Here is a 14,177-nt window from a genome sequence, read left to right on the forward strand (position 1 = left end):
ACTTTGGCCACCTCATGTGAAGAGCTGACTCATTGGAAAAGACCCTGATGCTGGGAAAGATTGAGGGCAGGAGGAGAAGGGGATGACAGAGGATGAGATGGTTGGATGGTATCACCAACTCAATGGACATGAGTTTGGGTAAACTCTGGGAGTTGGTGATGGACAGGGAGGCCTGGCATGCTGTGGTTCATGGGGTCGAAAAGAGTCGGACACGACTGAGCAACTGAACTGAACTGAAAGGGACAGTAAGGGATGGGGTGGCTACTTTAGAGTGGTTGTCAAAGAAGGCCAGGTGTTTCACTGGGTGATTTTCCTAAATTTGTTTCATGTAATCCTTTATTTTTTTTTTCCTGGATGACATTTATTTTTATTAAAATTGAACAAATTTTAATAAAAATAAATGTTCAATTTCATGTAATCCTTTAAACAAACATTTCGTCCTTTTCATACGAGGTAGATATCATCTCCACTTTGCAGATGTGGAAACTGAGATCAGGGAAGCGAAGTGATTTACCCAAATCATATAGCTGTTGAGTGGCCAATACGAGATTGAAACCCAGGCCTGTCAGACACCAAACAAAGCCCATTTACTACCACCATGCTGCACAATTCTTATCCTCAGTAGGACTCCTGCTGAGGTCTTCCTGAGCCTGTCTTGGTCTTTCTATACTTGTTCAATGGTTCCCAGTGAAGTGAGTGGTTCCAAGGGGAAGAAGGCTGGAGGAGAGAGATCAGATGGCCAAGGACACTTCTAGTCAGAGACTTGCCCCACAGAAGAATTTCAACCCATTTCTATCTTTGGAAGGTAGGCAGAGGGTACTGAAACTTCCTACTTCTTGCCTTGGGTCTTCTCGCCTCTCCTTTCTGTCAGCCTTATCACCTAGGGCCCTCAGGGCAGAGCCATGGTGTCCAAATAAAGGGACTCTGTAATGCCTTCCTGTCTCTGAGCTGTACCTCTGAGTCCTAGACAGTGGGCAGGCCTCGGGTAGAGACGAACCAAGCATGAAAACTTGGGGTATGCTTGCAACAGTGTGGGGCTCAGTTTGGTTACCATATAGGATGCACAAAGCAGAGAGGAGAATCAGGCTGCACAGGAGGCTGAGATCACAGAAGGCTTTGAAAGCAGGCCAAGAGAACAGCCTCCGTTCTCTGTACTGGTATTTGCCAAAGTGCATCCTACAGATAACTCACGTTTGGGGATAACAATCGCAGGACGGGAAGAGGTATTATGTGAGAAAGTGAAGTTTCCTTGTCACTAATTTGGAGTTCAAAGAAGCTAAACAGACCCTTTTCATGCCAAACTTCCCAGACCTGACATGAGGGTAGGGGACCAGCTCAGGAGCCACAGTGGATGCCGTCCTCACAGCAAAGATGAATGGAAATCCAGGAGAGGCAGACTGGGCTAGCGGTGGCCAATCAGTGCTGTGGATTCCAGCTGTAAATCACCTTCTTTCTCCCCTCCCTGCCACCCCTGCTACTCACACTTCAGCGAACACTGCTACTGCTACTGCTAAGCCACTTCAGTCATGTCTGATTCTGTGTGACCCCATAGACGGCAGCCCACCAGGCTCCCCTGTCCCTAGGATTCTCCAGGCAAGAACACTGGAGTGGGTTGCCTTTTCTTTCCCCAATGCATGAAAGTGAACAAACACTATCCCTCCCTTTAACTTGTCTCCTTACACCTACCTGCCCCAAACTGTCTCCTCACACCCATTCTCCTCAACCATCTTATCCTACGCCTCTTCACATGCAAGCACTTCTCTAGCTACACGATACACCACTGTGCACGTGCATGTATGCTCAGCCGTGTCTGACTCTTTGCGACCCTATGGACTCTAACCCACCAGGCTCCTCTGTCCATGGGATTGGCCAGGCAGGACTACCAGAGTGGGTTGCCATTTCCTCCTCCAGAGGACCTTCTGGACCCAGGGATTGAACGTGCATCTCTTGTGTCTTCTGCATTGGTAGGCAGGTTCTTTACCAGCTGAGCCACTATAGTAGTTTATAAATCCTCTGGGTATTTATGTGAAAGACTGCAGTCACTAGCAAATATGCTAAAAATTCATCTGAATTTCACAGAGGGTTTGTTCTAAGCCCTTCTCTTAAAAAAAGTCTAGAATTTAAACAAATATATCAATTGTTTTTTTTTGTTTTTTTTTTAAGACCCAGACAGGCTCATCTGAGCTTGGAGCTTTAGCACACTGTGGGTTTCCATGGTAACCATCTCGCAGTTCCAGACTCCTGTCCTTCACGGCCCTTCTGGCACTGGCTGTGAAATACGCCTGAGGAGCCTCTGTTGTCACAGGAGTGGCCCTGCCTTCGTTTCTGCAGCAGCCCCCGCACTGGCCTCGCCACTCTGGAACCTTGGTTGAGGTTTAGGATTTGCGTATTGAGCTGCACATTCATCCTGGGCCCAGCTGCAGCTCAGCTTCAGGAGCCTCTGCTTCTCTTAAAATCACGTAATAGCCTTTTCAAACTCAAGACAGTAGAGCAGGGTTGTTAAGAATGTGGATTTTGAAGCCAGACTTCTGGGTTTGAAAGCCTGGCTCTGTCACTGACCAGCTGTTTCACCTCATATGAGTTACTTCACCTATTCGAGTCTGTTCTCTCACCTTTAAAATAGGAATAAAAATAGAATCTCTCAAAGAGTTGTTAGGATATGTATGTGTAAAGGTGCTTCAAATGGCATGGTAAGTGCTATATAAGCATTACTGATTAGTATTATTGTTGTTGTCTGTCCCCTCATCAACAGACATTTTGGCCGAGTCGGCAATTAACATGGTATTCTGTGTGAGGAACTTGGGGGTATCGCAAGGGAAAGCATGTTTTCAATTTGGTGTCTCCTCAAGCTCCTTTTAAGTCCCTAGTCCAGAGCAAGGCTCACCTTCTACACCTAGTCCCCTCTGCATCTAGAAGGAAACTCAGCCCATCACCAGAAGACCTGGGCACTGGGATCAAACTGTCATTTGGGCCCACAAACAAAGACGTCAGTGCTCTGACCAATTCAGCAACTCAGGACCAAGGCTTAGGCTTTCCAGTTTGGGGTGTGCAGTACCTCAATGCAAATGAAGCTGCCCCCGGACATAAAAAACAAACTTACCATTACCAAAGTGGGAAATGAGGAGGGAGGGAGTTTGGTATTAGCAGATACAAACTCTATTTTTAAAATAGATAAACAAGGTCCCACTGTATAACACAGGGAACTATATTCAATATCTTGCAATAAACCATAATGGGAAAGATTAAGAAAAAGGATATATATGTCTAACTATTGCTGTACACTAGAAACGAACACAATGTAAAACAACTATACATCAACAAAAAAGCTAAATAAATACAAATTTTTTTTAAATGAAGCTGCCCCCAGGGTGTACCGAGTCCTGGGAGGACCTCAGCAGCCATAGTGAGGAGGGTAGCACTGACCGTGCAGCAGGCCTTGACTGGAGCACCTTGACATATGCAGCATACTAACTCTGTTCATCCACAGAGGGAAACCAAAGCACAGAGAAGTGAAGTAACCAGTGCAAGGTCACACAGCTAGCAAATAGCAGAGCCAGGAATCCAGTCCAGACAGCCTGGACAGCAGGCTGCTCCAGAGTCCATCTGCTCACCTGCTCTGCCACACTGCGTGGCACAGAGCCGGTTCATTTCTGGCCAGATGAACCCGAATGCCTGTACCTGTGCAGATGACTTAGCGCCTGCACGCATGCTAAGTCGTTCAGTCATGTCTGACTCTTTTCAACCCCATGGACAGTAGCCCACCAGGCTCCTCTATCCATGGGATTTCCCAGGCAAGAATACTGGAGTCGGTTGCCATGCACTCCTCCAGGGGAATCTTCCTGACCCAGGAATCAAACCCATGTCTCTTACATATTCTGCATTGGCTTATCACTAGCACCACCTGCGAAGCTCCCTAGTTGGAGAAATATGGGACCAACACAAATGAGCGGCAAGGCCAGAACATGTGGCAGCCTTCTCGGGACATGTGGACAAAAAGTCCCCCAGGCCACCATCACATGGGATTTTTGGAAATTAGTTTGGCTAGCTGAGGAATTTTCTAGAAGACCAGAGTCCAGGCAGGTAGAGTTCAGACCAGAGTCAGGCCCATCAGCAAGGGGCTTTCCTGGGAGGCCAACTTAATACACAACTGGGTTCCCTTCAAGACAAGGACCCAGGGAGAGATGCTACCATTCAGCAGCTCCTGCTCAGTGGAGTTCCTTAGTGGCAGGCACCATAGTTTCCGGGGTGTGCCTTTTCCTCTTCGTGCGAGCCCAATAGCAGCCAAACACCCCGCCCAGACCACTGGCTCCTCAGGGAGAGCAGCCTCCCAGGCAGGGTCCTCACCCAACATGGCAGGACCACTTCTTTCGGGAACAAGAACTCCAGGCTCTCAGCTGGTGACACCCTCTGAAGGACCCAAGCCCCAGTCCCTTCTCTTCAACCAGCCTGAGCCAAGAGTGGGGTCACCCTGACAGCCTCAGGCACAGGCTATATTCTCTGAGAGATCGTGAAGGGCTTGGAGGAGTACATGGGCTGCCAGTGCCCTCCACCCGAGAGCCAGTGCCACTGCTCAGAAGGCAGTGGGGAAATTTGGATCTCCAGGCCGAGAGGTTGGAGGCAGCCAGATGGTGGGAAAGGGGAAGGGAGAAGCCAGAAGCAAATGGAGGCTGGAGGAGAGGAGGGAAGGGGACTGAGCCACAGAAGGGAGTTCCCAGGGATGAGGCCAAAGGACCCAGCCAGTGAGTATTTGCTCCCAGGCCACTTCAGACCCACCTTCTTCTCACAAGGCCTCTAAACTTATCCTAGGAATAGCATCTGATACCAAACCCATCCTGCATGACAGAGATCCTTTCAGCAACTTTTATTTTGATATAGTTTCAAATGTACAGAAAAGTTTCAAGAATAGTACAAAGACCTCCTTTATACCCTTTCCCAGTATCACCAATTATTAGCACGCTGACCCAGTGCCTTTATACTTTGTGCATTTTCTCTCACTCTGCATATCTGTTTTCCAAGTTATATGAAAGAAAGTTGCAGATGTGATAGCCTTTTGCCCCTAAATTCCTCAGTCATAATTTATACAAAGATATTCATTTGCATTATCAAACTTTGCAAAATGGCATGGGTATAAGGTTTTTATCTTATCTCCAGAACATGTTCAAATTTCACCAATTGTCCCAGGTTTTTAGCTTAATTTTATTTTCCTTTTGGATTTCTTTTTTTAATCACGCAGCTAATAGTGAATCTGATCTCCTTATAAAATGTTACAAAGAAGGCCAAAGTTGTCCTCTTTGAACATCACTCTCCATCCCAGTCCCTCTCACCTTAAAAGGCATGATAGTGTAATGGGTGAGAGCAGGAGTTCTTTGCTGCTTGCTGGCTATGTGGCTTTGAGCATGTTGCTTAAACTGTGTTTCTGCTGTCTGTAAAACGGGGATGATAATAGTAGTAATGTCATAGTTACTACACAGTTATATTAAATGAGCTCATCCCAATAAAGCTCTCAGAATAGCACCTGGTGCATAACTAAGTAATCAGTAGATGTCAGCTTGTCTTATTATCCCATTTGATCTCACTCCATTGGGTGACCCAAGGAAGTTTAAGAAGCAAACGTTGGGCCTGCCAGTGACTTTGTTCCATGGGGTGGCACAGCCAAGCAGCGCAGGAGAATAGCCTCTACCTGCTCACTGTGGGAGTGATGGGGACTCAAGAATCCATCAAGGTTAGATGCACTCCAATGTTCACAGCAGCACTGTTTCCAATTGTCAAGACATGGAAGCAACCTAAATGTCCATCAGCAGATGAATGGATAAAGGTGAGGTGTATGTATACAATGGAATGTTGCTGCTGCTGCTGCTGCTAAGTCGCTTCAGTCATGACTGACTCTGTGTGACGCCATAGACGGAAGCCCACCAGGCTCCGTTACTCAGCCATAAAAATGAATGAAATAATGCCATTGGCAGCAACATGGATGAACCTAGAGATTATCATACTAAGTGAAGTAAGTCAGACAAAGACAAATACCATTTGATATCACTTATATGTGGAATCTAAAATATGATGAACTTTTTATGAAACAGACTCACAGACACAGAAGCAAACTTAGGTTACCAAAGGGGAAATGGGGTGGAGGAGGCATCAATTTAGGAATTTGGGATTAGCAAATACAAACTACTATAGATAAAATAGATAAACAACAAGGTCCTATTGGTATGGCATAGAGAACTATATTCAATATCTTGTAATAAACTATAATGGAAAAGAATATTTTAAAAAGAATATATGTATATTCTGGAGGGCATGGCAACCCACGCCAGTATTCTTGCCTGGAGAATCCCATGGACAGAGGAGCCTGGTGAGCTATGGTTCATAGCACTGCAAAGAGTTGGACGTGACTGAAGTGATTCAGCATGCATGCATTCATATATATCTGGATGACTTTGCTGTGCACCAGAAACTAACACAACATTATAAATCAACTAATACTTAGATTTAAAAAAAGAATTCATCAAAGTCAGCCTTCCATGATAGAAATTTTGTGTGTTCCCAATGTTGCTACTTGCACCTCTGGAGAGTCTGGACAGGCCCCAGAACAGAGCTGGCATCCCAAGAACAAGGCGGGATGGGAACAGATGCACATTGACTGCAGATGTGGGGAATTCTCCAAGTCGGGTCTTCAGGAACCTGCAGCGGAATGGAGACTTCCAGAAGTACCAGAGATCCTCCTTCAGGTATCACAAAAGGGGTCTGGCACTTGGCAGATTTTTGCTTGGTCCTCTGGGCTCCTCATCCTGGAGACTGGCATTTCCTCTCCCTAGTAAATGAGGAGAAGCAGGGAAGAAGAATGGAGATTTGGTGAGGTCCGCCAAAGCTCCCTCTAGGGCATGAGCCCCGACAGGTGAACACCTGCCCTTACACAAGATGCCTGGGTGAAGCTGCGTGGTGAATAAGGTGTGGCTCCTGAAAGATCCAATCCTTGGGCATGATTGTGAGTATCGGGAGAGCACATTAGAAAGTAGCCTGGATAGGAATGTTGTGACAAACCCTTCTAGCTGACTAGCTTGGGACAGATTGCTTCATCTTTCTGAACCTTCACTTCATTCTACAAAATGAGTACAGCAAGCTCTGCCTCCCCAGGAGGCTGAAAGATTTAAAGGAGATCATGTATTACAAAGCCAAGAGCTTGCCAAGTAGAAGATAACTTGTATTTATCAGTTCCCAGGCACTGCTGGTATGTGGACAGGATAACAGGAAGGTCATTGTGCTTGTTCCCATAGCTTGGGTCCTGAACTATTCTCCAGCCCTCACCCTACTCTCACACATACCTTCTTTCCCAACCAGACTGCCTGCCCCTGGGCTGACAAGCTCTTCCTCACTTCCTGGCCTTGGCATCTCCTGTTCCCATGGCCTGACATGCCTTGTCTCCCTTTGCCACCTGACAAATGGCAGCAACATCCTCCTTCCTATAGCTTGGGGGCTTAGTCTCATGGGCCTGGACTGCTGAGGCTCCAGCCCACGGCCCCAGCCCTTAGGAAGGACTTGCCTCCATCAGGCTCAGAGCTACAGGGAAAAGGGCAAAGGAGGGGTGGTTCCCAATCCCTGGGCCTCCGTGTGACTTAAGCTCTCCTTCTCTGAAATCCAGAGCCGGCAGAAGGAAGCAGAGTCCCAGCACTGCCTGGGCCTCCTATACTCCTTCCTGGGATTAGCATTCTTCTTCATTCCGTGTAAGAAAGGCTCTGCCCCAGCCTAGCCCACTGCCTGAACCCCACGGAAAGCTTGGGCCTCACTGAGCCTGCTCCCCTGAGGGCTGGGGACAGGCAGCCAAAGGACTTTGGGAGCAGGGCTTCCAGCGGTACTTGGAGAAGCTGCGAGAGAGGCTGTGAAACAGCAGACACTGAGGGGGAGGAGGAGGAAGTGGCCCCTTTCCCTGGCTGGCCTGACAGACAGCTGTGGAGGCCCTCCTTCCTGTGAGGGACCAGGCCCAGAGCTCAGATCTTTGAGCCTCCCAGCTCCCCAAACCACAGCCCAGAGGTGTGAAAGAGAGAAAAAAAAAACAGGGGGAGGGGTGGCAGAGAAGAGACAGGTGCACATTTCACACCTTGACCACAGGTGGGGCCCGGAGCAGCTTCACTCTGACTAACTTCCTTCTAAAGCTTCCCCCCTGGCGGCTCAGAAGGCCAGAAGCAGAAGGGCATAGCCACCAGAACTCAGGGTGCAGGCCCCTGGCTAGCTGGGTCTTCCCCAGGACTCGGTCTGCTTGGGACCTGGTCTGGGGGCTTCTTGGGACACAAGGGGCCAAATTCGAGGGCCAGGTGAGAACTTGGCTTGGCACAATGACCCAGGCAATTTCTCAGGCAGGTGAGCTGTGAGAGAGAGCAGCAGCCCACTGTAGACCTGACCTTCTGCAGCCTTGGGAGGGGCTGATCTGGAAAGTTACTAGAAGGGGAGGAAACTGCTGCTCACTGGGTACTTTACTCTGTGCCACATGTATTGTTTACAGTTCACAGAACAGCCCTGACACATGTTTACTATTTTTAATCCCTACTTTCCAAATGAGGGAACCAAGGTAGAGAGATAAAATGATTCTCCTAAGCTGACATATTGGCATAGCCAGAGGATTAGAGCAGGACTAGTCAAACCCTCCCAGCTAAGGCGAGGGGCAGCCTTTCAGAAGGATCCATCCTCCACCATGTCCCTGATGTGAAAGGGCTCCCAGTACCTCTGGGTTTGTGGCCAGTATCCCTCACACTCAACATTCTCAGCTCTGCTTCTATTAATGGCTGACCCTGTGCAGGGGCCTCACAGCCTTGGTCATCTCAGATCATCTTGTAACAACCCTGCCGAGACCAGCTCAAAACTGTTATGTCATTGGTCCAAGGTCACACACCTTGAGCAAGGCTGAGTCAGAGCTGGAGCCAAACAAATTCAGCATTTTTTCCATTCTTCCCACGTCATCACAGGCTTCTCAGGTGGTGGTAGTGGTAAAGAATCCACCTGCCAACGCAGGAGAAGCAGGTTCAATCCCTGGGTTGTGAAGATCCCCTGGGGAAGGGAATGGCTACCCAGTCCAGTATTCTTGCCTATAGATTTCCATGGACAGAGGAGCCTGGTGGGCTGCAGTCCGTGGTCACAAAAAAGTCGGACACGACTGAGCAAATGAGCCCACACACACATACTGCATCTTGGCCACACAGGGAGCAGCGGGAACAGCCTGCCCCATAGCCCAGGCTAGCCTCTCAGGATATAGCCCAACTCAGAAAAGAAAGCTCTCTGCCCCTTTCCAATGGTCTTATCTGAACTTCTCTTGTTTTTCCTTTCCAGCAACCCATGAAGGTGGGGATAGTGGTCCCCATGTGGCAAATGAGGAGACTAGGACACAGGAAGGAGGCCAGAGATTCAGAGACTTTGAAATGTCACATGGGCCTGTACGCTCCAACATGTGCCTGGAAGACCCACATCAGGTTGTCAACTTCTCCCAACACAAGATATTTCCAAAACCGTTAACTATTGTCACCATCAATTCATAAAGAAAAGATCTTTCTAAAAAAAAAAAAAAAGCAGGCGAAGGGTATGAATGCAGAATACAAGAACTCCCTTTCAGTTGAACAGATAGAGCTCCTTGTTTTCCTCCTTTCCATCATGTGTGGAAGCCCAGGGAATGGAAACTCTTCATGGGATGGCACTGCAAACCATGGTCCCAGCTCCCCCGCCCCACCCGCAGGCCATCACCTGCCAAGTCCTGTCTTTCCTAACTGCCAGGCTTCTGGAATCCTCCCATGCTCCCCTACTTGTGTTGCTCCTGACCTCCTCCAAGCCTTTAGTTCCCTCTGGCCTGGATCCTGCAAGTGACAAGCTGCTTAGAGAGAGAATAGTCACATCTTCTGACCACGGGAGGTGGGGAAGGGCCTTGCTGCCTCCCAAGTGTGCGTTTTGTCAGAAAGTTTGAGCTGAATTCCAGGCCTGAGCCTGGAGGCTCAGGTGACACATTCTGACTGAAAACTGGACCCCAAAGCCGTGGTCTCTGTCTCAATCTCTCTCTTCTCCCTCTCTCTCTCTGCTTTTCGTCTACGAGGAGAAAGGGAAACTGCTTGGTGAGGCAAAGGGCCACCTTTCCCCTCTGTTAATGAGAGCAGGGAGGGGAGAAGAGGGCAGAGGGGGCACCAGGCTAGGTGGGGGCGGAACTTTTGCAGTGCGCAGCTATCAAGAGACTTGTTTGCTCCACAAATGCTTTTACAGCTTTTCCTTAAAAAAAGAGATCCCCATGTACTCTTCCCCAACCCTTCTCCTCCTCTAGAAGCAACTGCTCTCATGGATTTGTGGTGTGTTCATTCCCTACTTTAACCTTCTAAAACAAACAGCTGTATCCAAAACAAGATGGTATTGTTTTGTGCGTGTGGTTTTTCAAATTTACATAAGTGGTATCAAACGATACACAGAATTCTATCACTTGCTTCTTCCACTGTTGGTCATTGGCTTTTCTAGATGCCTCCATGTTAAAATATCTAGCTTTTAGTTCATTTGTTTTTACCTGCATGAATACGTCACTGTTTATCCATCAAAAAACAGCTGAAGGCAGTGTGAGGCAGAGTAAAGGCAGAGTAAAAGGAGAGTCTGACAACTGTGAGTTCAATCCTAGCACCTAACCTTACTTGCTGTGTCTGACAAAGGCCTCTCCCCTTTCTGGGTTAGCCATGGGGATACTGCCTATGCAAGGGGTTTGTGTGGCTGAAATGAGGCAGTGTCAGAGAAAGTGCCTGAAGCAACACCCAGCACACAGCCAGTTCATTACTAGCAGTTCCCGTTCCTTGCTCCTGTTGATTAGCGGGGAGGGGCAATGGCGAAGGACTAGAATTTGTGTGTTGGACTGCTCTCAAATATCTTCAGTTTTTAAGAAGGTTAAGCTCCTTTATACAGTTAATACATTTAGCAAGCCGGTCTACAGTCATGTGAGATGAACTCCAGCCCAGGACTGATGAGCAGCGGATCTTACCCCTGGCAGCAGGGCTGCCCTGCCCCTGTCAGCTACCTGCTTCTCCCTCAGATCTCTCTCCTCAAAGCACCTGCCCATGCCCCGCTGCCCCAGCCTTTCTGGTCCCAGGCTTGTGGCCAACTCCCAGCGTGGCTACCTTGGGCCAGGGGCGTGGTGGAGTAGGGACCCCATGGCCTTAGGTCTAAGGAGGTCTGGTGTAGATAACCCCATGGAAGAGGCTGCTGCTGAGAACCGCGTGAAACCCTCACTTCCTCTGTATAGTGCAGGTTCCCGACCACAAGCACCAAAGCAGAGGGGCAGGCAGCACGCGGCCCAGCAGCCAGCGTACCAGCCCAGCTATGGTCCCTGAGGTAAGTGCCGCTGCCCAACCAGGCCAGACCATAGCTATGAGTGGAGAGTCTAGGACATGAGGGGACCGTCAGGACTGGCCCAGAAGTCAGGGCCACCAGAGGGTTGGGTGAACAGGTACAGAATGCAGGGACTGTATAGAAGCAGCACAGGACGGGGTATTCGGAAACCACCTTGGCCACTGACTTGCGAATGACCACAGGCAAGTCCCTCCCCTTTCTGGCTTTGGTGCCTCATCTGCAAAATGCATGAGGTTGAGGCTCACCCCTCACGGCCCCCAAGGCTCCCTTCAGCTCTGACTTGGAACTTAGATCTTCCGTGCTGGACTGAATTGGCACCTGGGAGACCCACAGCTCTGGGATGGTTTGCGGGGAGGTGGGAGAAGGGAAGAAGAAATATTTCTACTGGAGCTTGGTGGGGGGGCCACCCAACTTGGTGGGTGGCAAGCCTCAGTGTAGGGGAGGGGAAAGACAGGGGCAGAAACTTGTGTTGGGGGGCAGCAGTGATTTGTAGAGGGGCCCCATGGGGGACAGGAAGTTGGGGTCCCCAGGCAAGGGCTGAGGAGGGAACAGGAGGGCCAGTGACTGGGAGAGGGGACTGTGGGGAGGTGCCTGGGGAGGAAGGTGGTGGAACTAGGCGTGGCCAGGAACTGAGGACCATAAGCCATAAAGAAAGGGTGAGGAGAGAAGGGGCAGGGAGGGCTCGGGACAGAAGGGAAGCTCTCCCTCTGGTTCACAATCCCGTGCCAATGGGATGACCCAGAAGGGAGAGAGAGAAGCAGGCTTTGAGAAGGGAAGTTATCAGCCCAGCACCCAGGCCGGGCAGATGGAGCTCAGGGGGGCGGGTTTGGAAGGAAACGCAGGACAGTGGCAGCCTGAAGCCCAGCTGCTTTACAAAAGGTTCCTCAGACTAAATCTTCAAGGAGTGACTTGTTTAAGTGAAGTATAGTTGATTTACAAGGTTTCAGGTATACAGCAAAGTGATTCAGCTATGCAGACATAAATATGTATTCTTTTTCAGATTCTTTTCCATTATAGATAAGCTACAAGCTACTTAGTTCCCTGTGCTGTGGTAGGCCCTTGTTATATATGTTTTATATACAGTAGCCTGTATCTGTTCATCCCAAATTCCTACTCAAAAGAGTAACTTCCAAGGCCTTCACACGCTCTATGCCCTCCCTCCACAGATGAGTGAACGCCAAGAGTTCCAAGCCTCCGATTTTGCCTACCTCCTGGAAAACTCTTCCTATGACTACGGAGAAAATGAGACCTACTTCTGCTGTACTTCCCCACCCTGCCCACAGGACTTCAGCCTCAACTTCGACCGCACCTTCCTGCCCGTCCTCTACAGCCTCCTCTTTGTGCTGGGGCTTCTGGGTAATGGCATCGTGGCAGTCGTGCTGCTGAGCCAGAGGGCAGCCCTGAGCAGCACCGACACCTTTCTGCTGCACTTGGCTGTGGCCGATGCACTGCTGGTGCTGACACTCCCTCTCTGGGCAGTGGATGCAGCCATCCAGTGGGTCTTTGGCTCTGGCCTCTGCAAAGTGGCGGGTGCACTCTTCAACATCAACTTCTACGCAGGGGCCCTCCTGCTGGCCTGTATCAGCTTCGATCGGTACCTGAGCATTGTGCACGCCACCCAGCTCTACCGCCGGGGCCCCCCGACTCGCGTGGCCCTCACCTGTGTGGCAGTCTGGGGGCTCTGTCTGCTCTTTGCACTCCCAGACTTCATCTTCCTGTCCTCCCACCATGACAACCGCCTCAATGCCACCCACTGCCAGTATAACTTCCCACAGGAGGGCCACACGGCTCTGCGCATCCTGCAGCTGGTGGCAGGCTTCCTGCTGCCCCTGCTGGTCATGGCCTATTGCTATGCCCGCATCCTGGCTGTGCTGCTGGTCTCCAGGGGCCAGCGGCGGCTCAGAGCCATGCGGCTGGTGGTGGTGGTGGTGGTGGCCTTTGCCCTCTGCTGGACCCCCTACCACCTGGTGGTGCTGGTGGACACCCTCATGGACCTGGGGGCCTTAGCCCGTAACTGCGGCAGAGAAAGCAGTGTGGACATAGCCAAGTCGGTCACGTCGGGCATGGGCTACATGCACTGCTGCCTCAACCCACTGCTCTATGCCTTTGTGGGTGTCAAGTTCCGAGAGCGGATGTGGGTGCTACTCGTGCGTCTGGGCTGCCCTGACCAGAGGTGCCACCAGCGGCAGCCGTCAGCTTCCCGCCGGGAATCATCCTGGTCTGAGACCACAGAGGCCTCCTACTCAGGCCTGTGAGGCTGGGATAGGGATCCCTCTCCACCTGCCACATTCCAGGCTGTTCCCTCACTCACTTCCCCAACACACACTCCTGGGAGTCCCCTGTGGCCCTAGTCTCCCAAGGAGCTGCCCTCCTGGCTCTGAGGGTTCTGCCATCACTGCTCCTTAGCTGCCCAGCCCCATCCCACTGCTTGAGGGGTGGCTGCCTTCAGGCCCTTCTTACCTTGGCTGCACAGAACCCCACCACCCTCCCAACTCTGTCAACTAGGCCTCAGCCTTCCCCATATGCAGGGAGCATGAGGCAAACAGCCTAACGCTCTGCAGTGACTGGCAGTGGTTTCTGAGACTTCTGTATTTGCTTACTTTGACTTTTACATGTAAGACTGCTTCAAACTTTTCAATAAACAAGCTAAACAGGACCACACCGTGTTAGTGCATCATTACAGCCAGCCCTGCCCAACCTCTGGGGATGCTCTTCCTGCTTCTCCTTGTCTGGCCCTGGGTTTGTGCCAACCAGTGCTGCCTGTCTCCCCTCCTCTGACCTCCTGGGTATACCACTCACTCACAGGGTGAGTGGGTGCA

At 50.3% G+C, this 14,177-nt stretch overlaps 1 protein-coding gene across 2 annotated transcripts; it reads left to right on the plus strand.

Moving 5' to 3' along the window:
• The first annotated feature begins 11,065 nt into the window (after positions 1–11,065).
• On the plus strand, positions 11,066–14,014 carry CXCR3 (C-X-C motif chemokine receptor 3). Of its 2 annotated transcripts, none has more exons than XM_005900809.3 (2): positions 11,066–11,340; positions 12,525–14,014. In XM_005900809.3, exons 1-2 carry the CDS (start codon positions 11,329–11,331, stop codon positions 13,611–13,613), a joined length of 1,101 nt encoding a protein of 366 aa, XP_005900871.1. In that variant the 5' UTR covers positions 11,066–11,328; the 3' UTR covers positions 13,614–14,014. The 2 variants fall into 2 exon arrangements, with proteins under 2 accessions (XP_005900871.1, XP_070221616.1); XM_070365515.1 differs by lacking the exon at positions 11,066–11,340 and adding an exon at positions 11,592–11,713.
• The last annotated feature ends 163 nt before the right edge of the window (positions 14,015–14,177 follow it).

The sequence above is a fragment of the Bos mutus genome, chromosome X, assembly GCF_027580195.1.
Source record: "Bos mutus isolate GX-2022 chromosome X, NWIPB_WYAK_1.1, whole genome shotgun sequence".
Lineage (NCBI taxonomy): Eukaryota > Metazoa > Chordata > Mammalia > Artiodactyla > Bovidae > Bos > Bos mutus.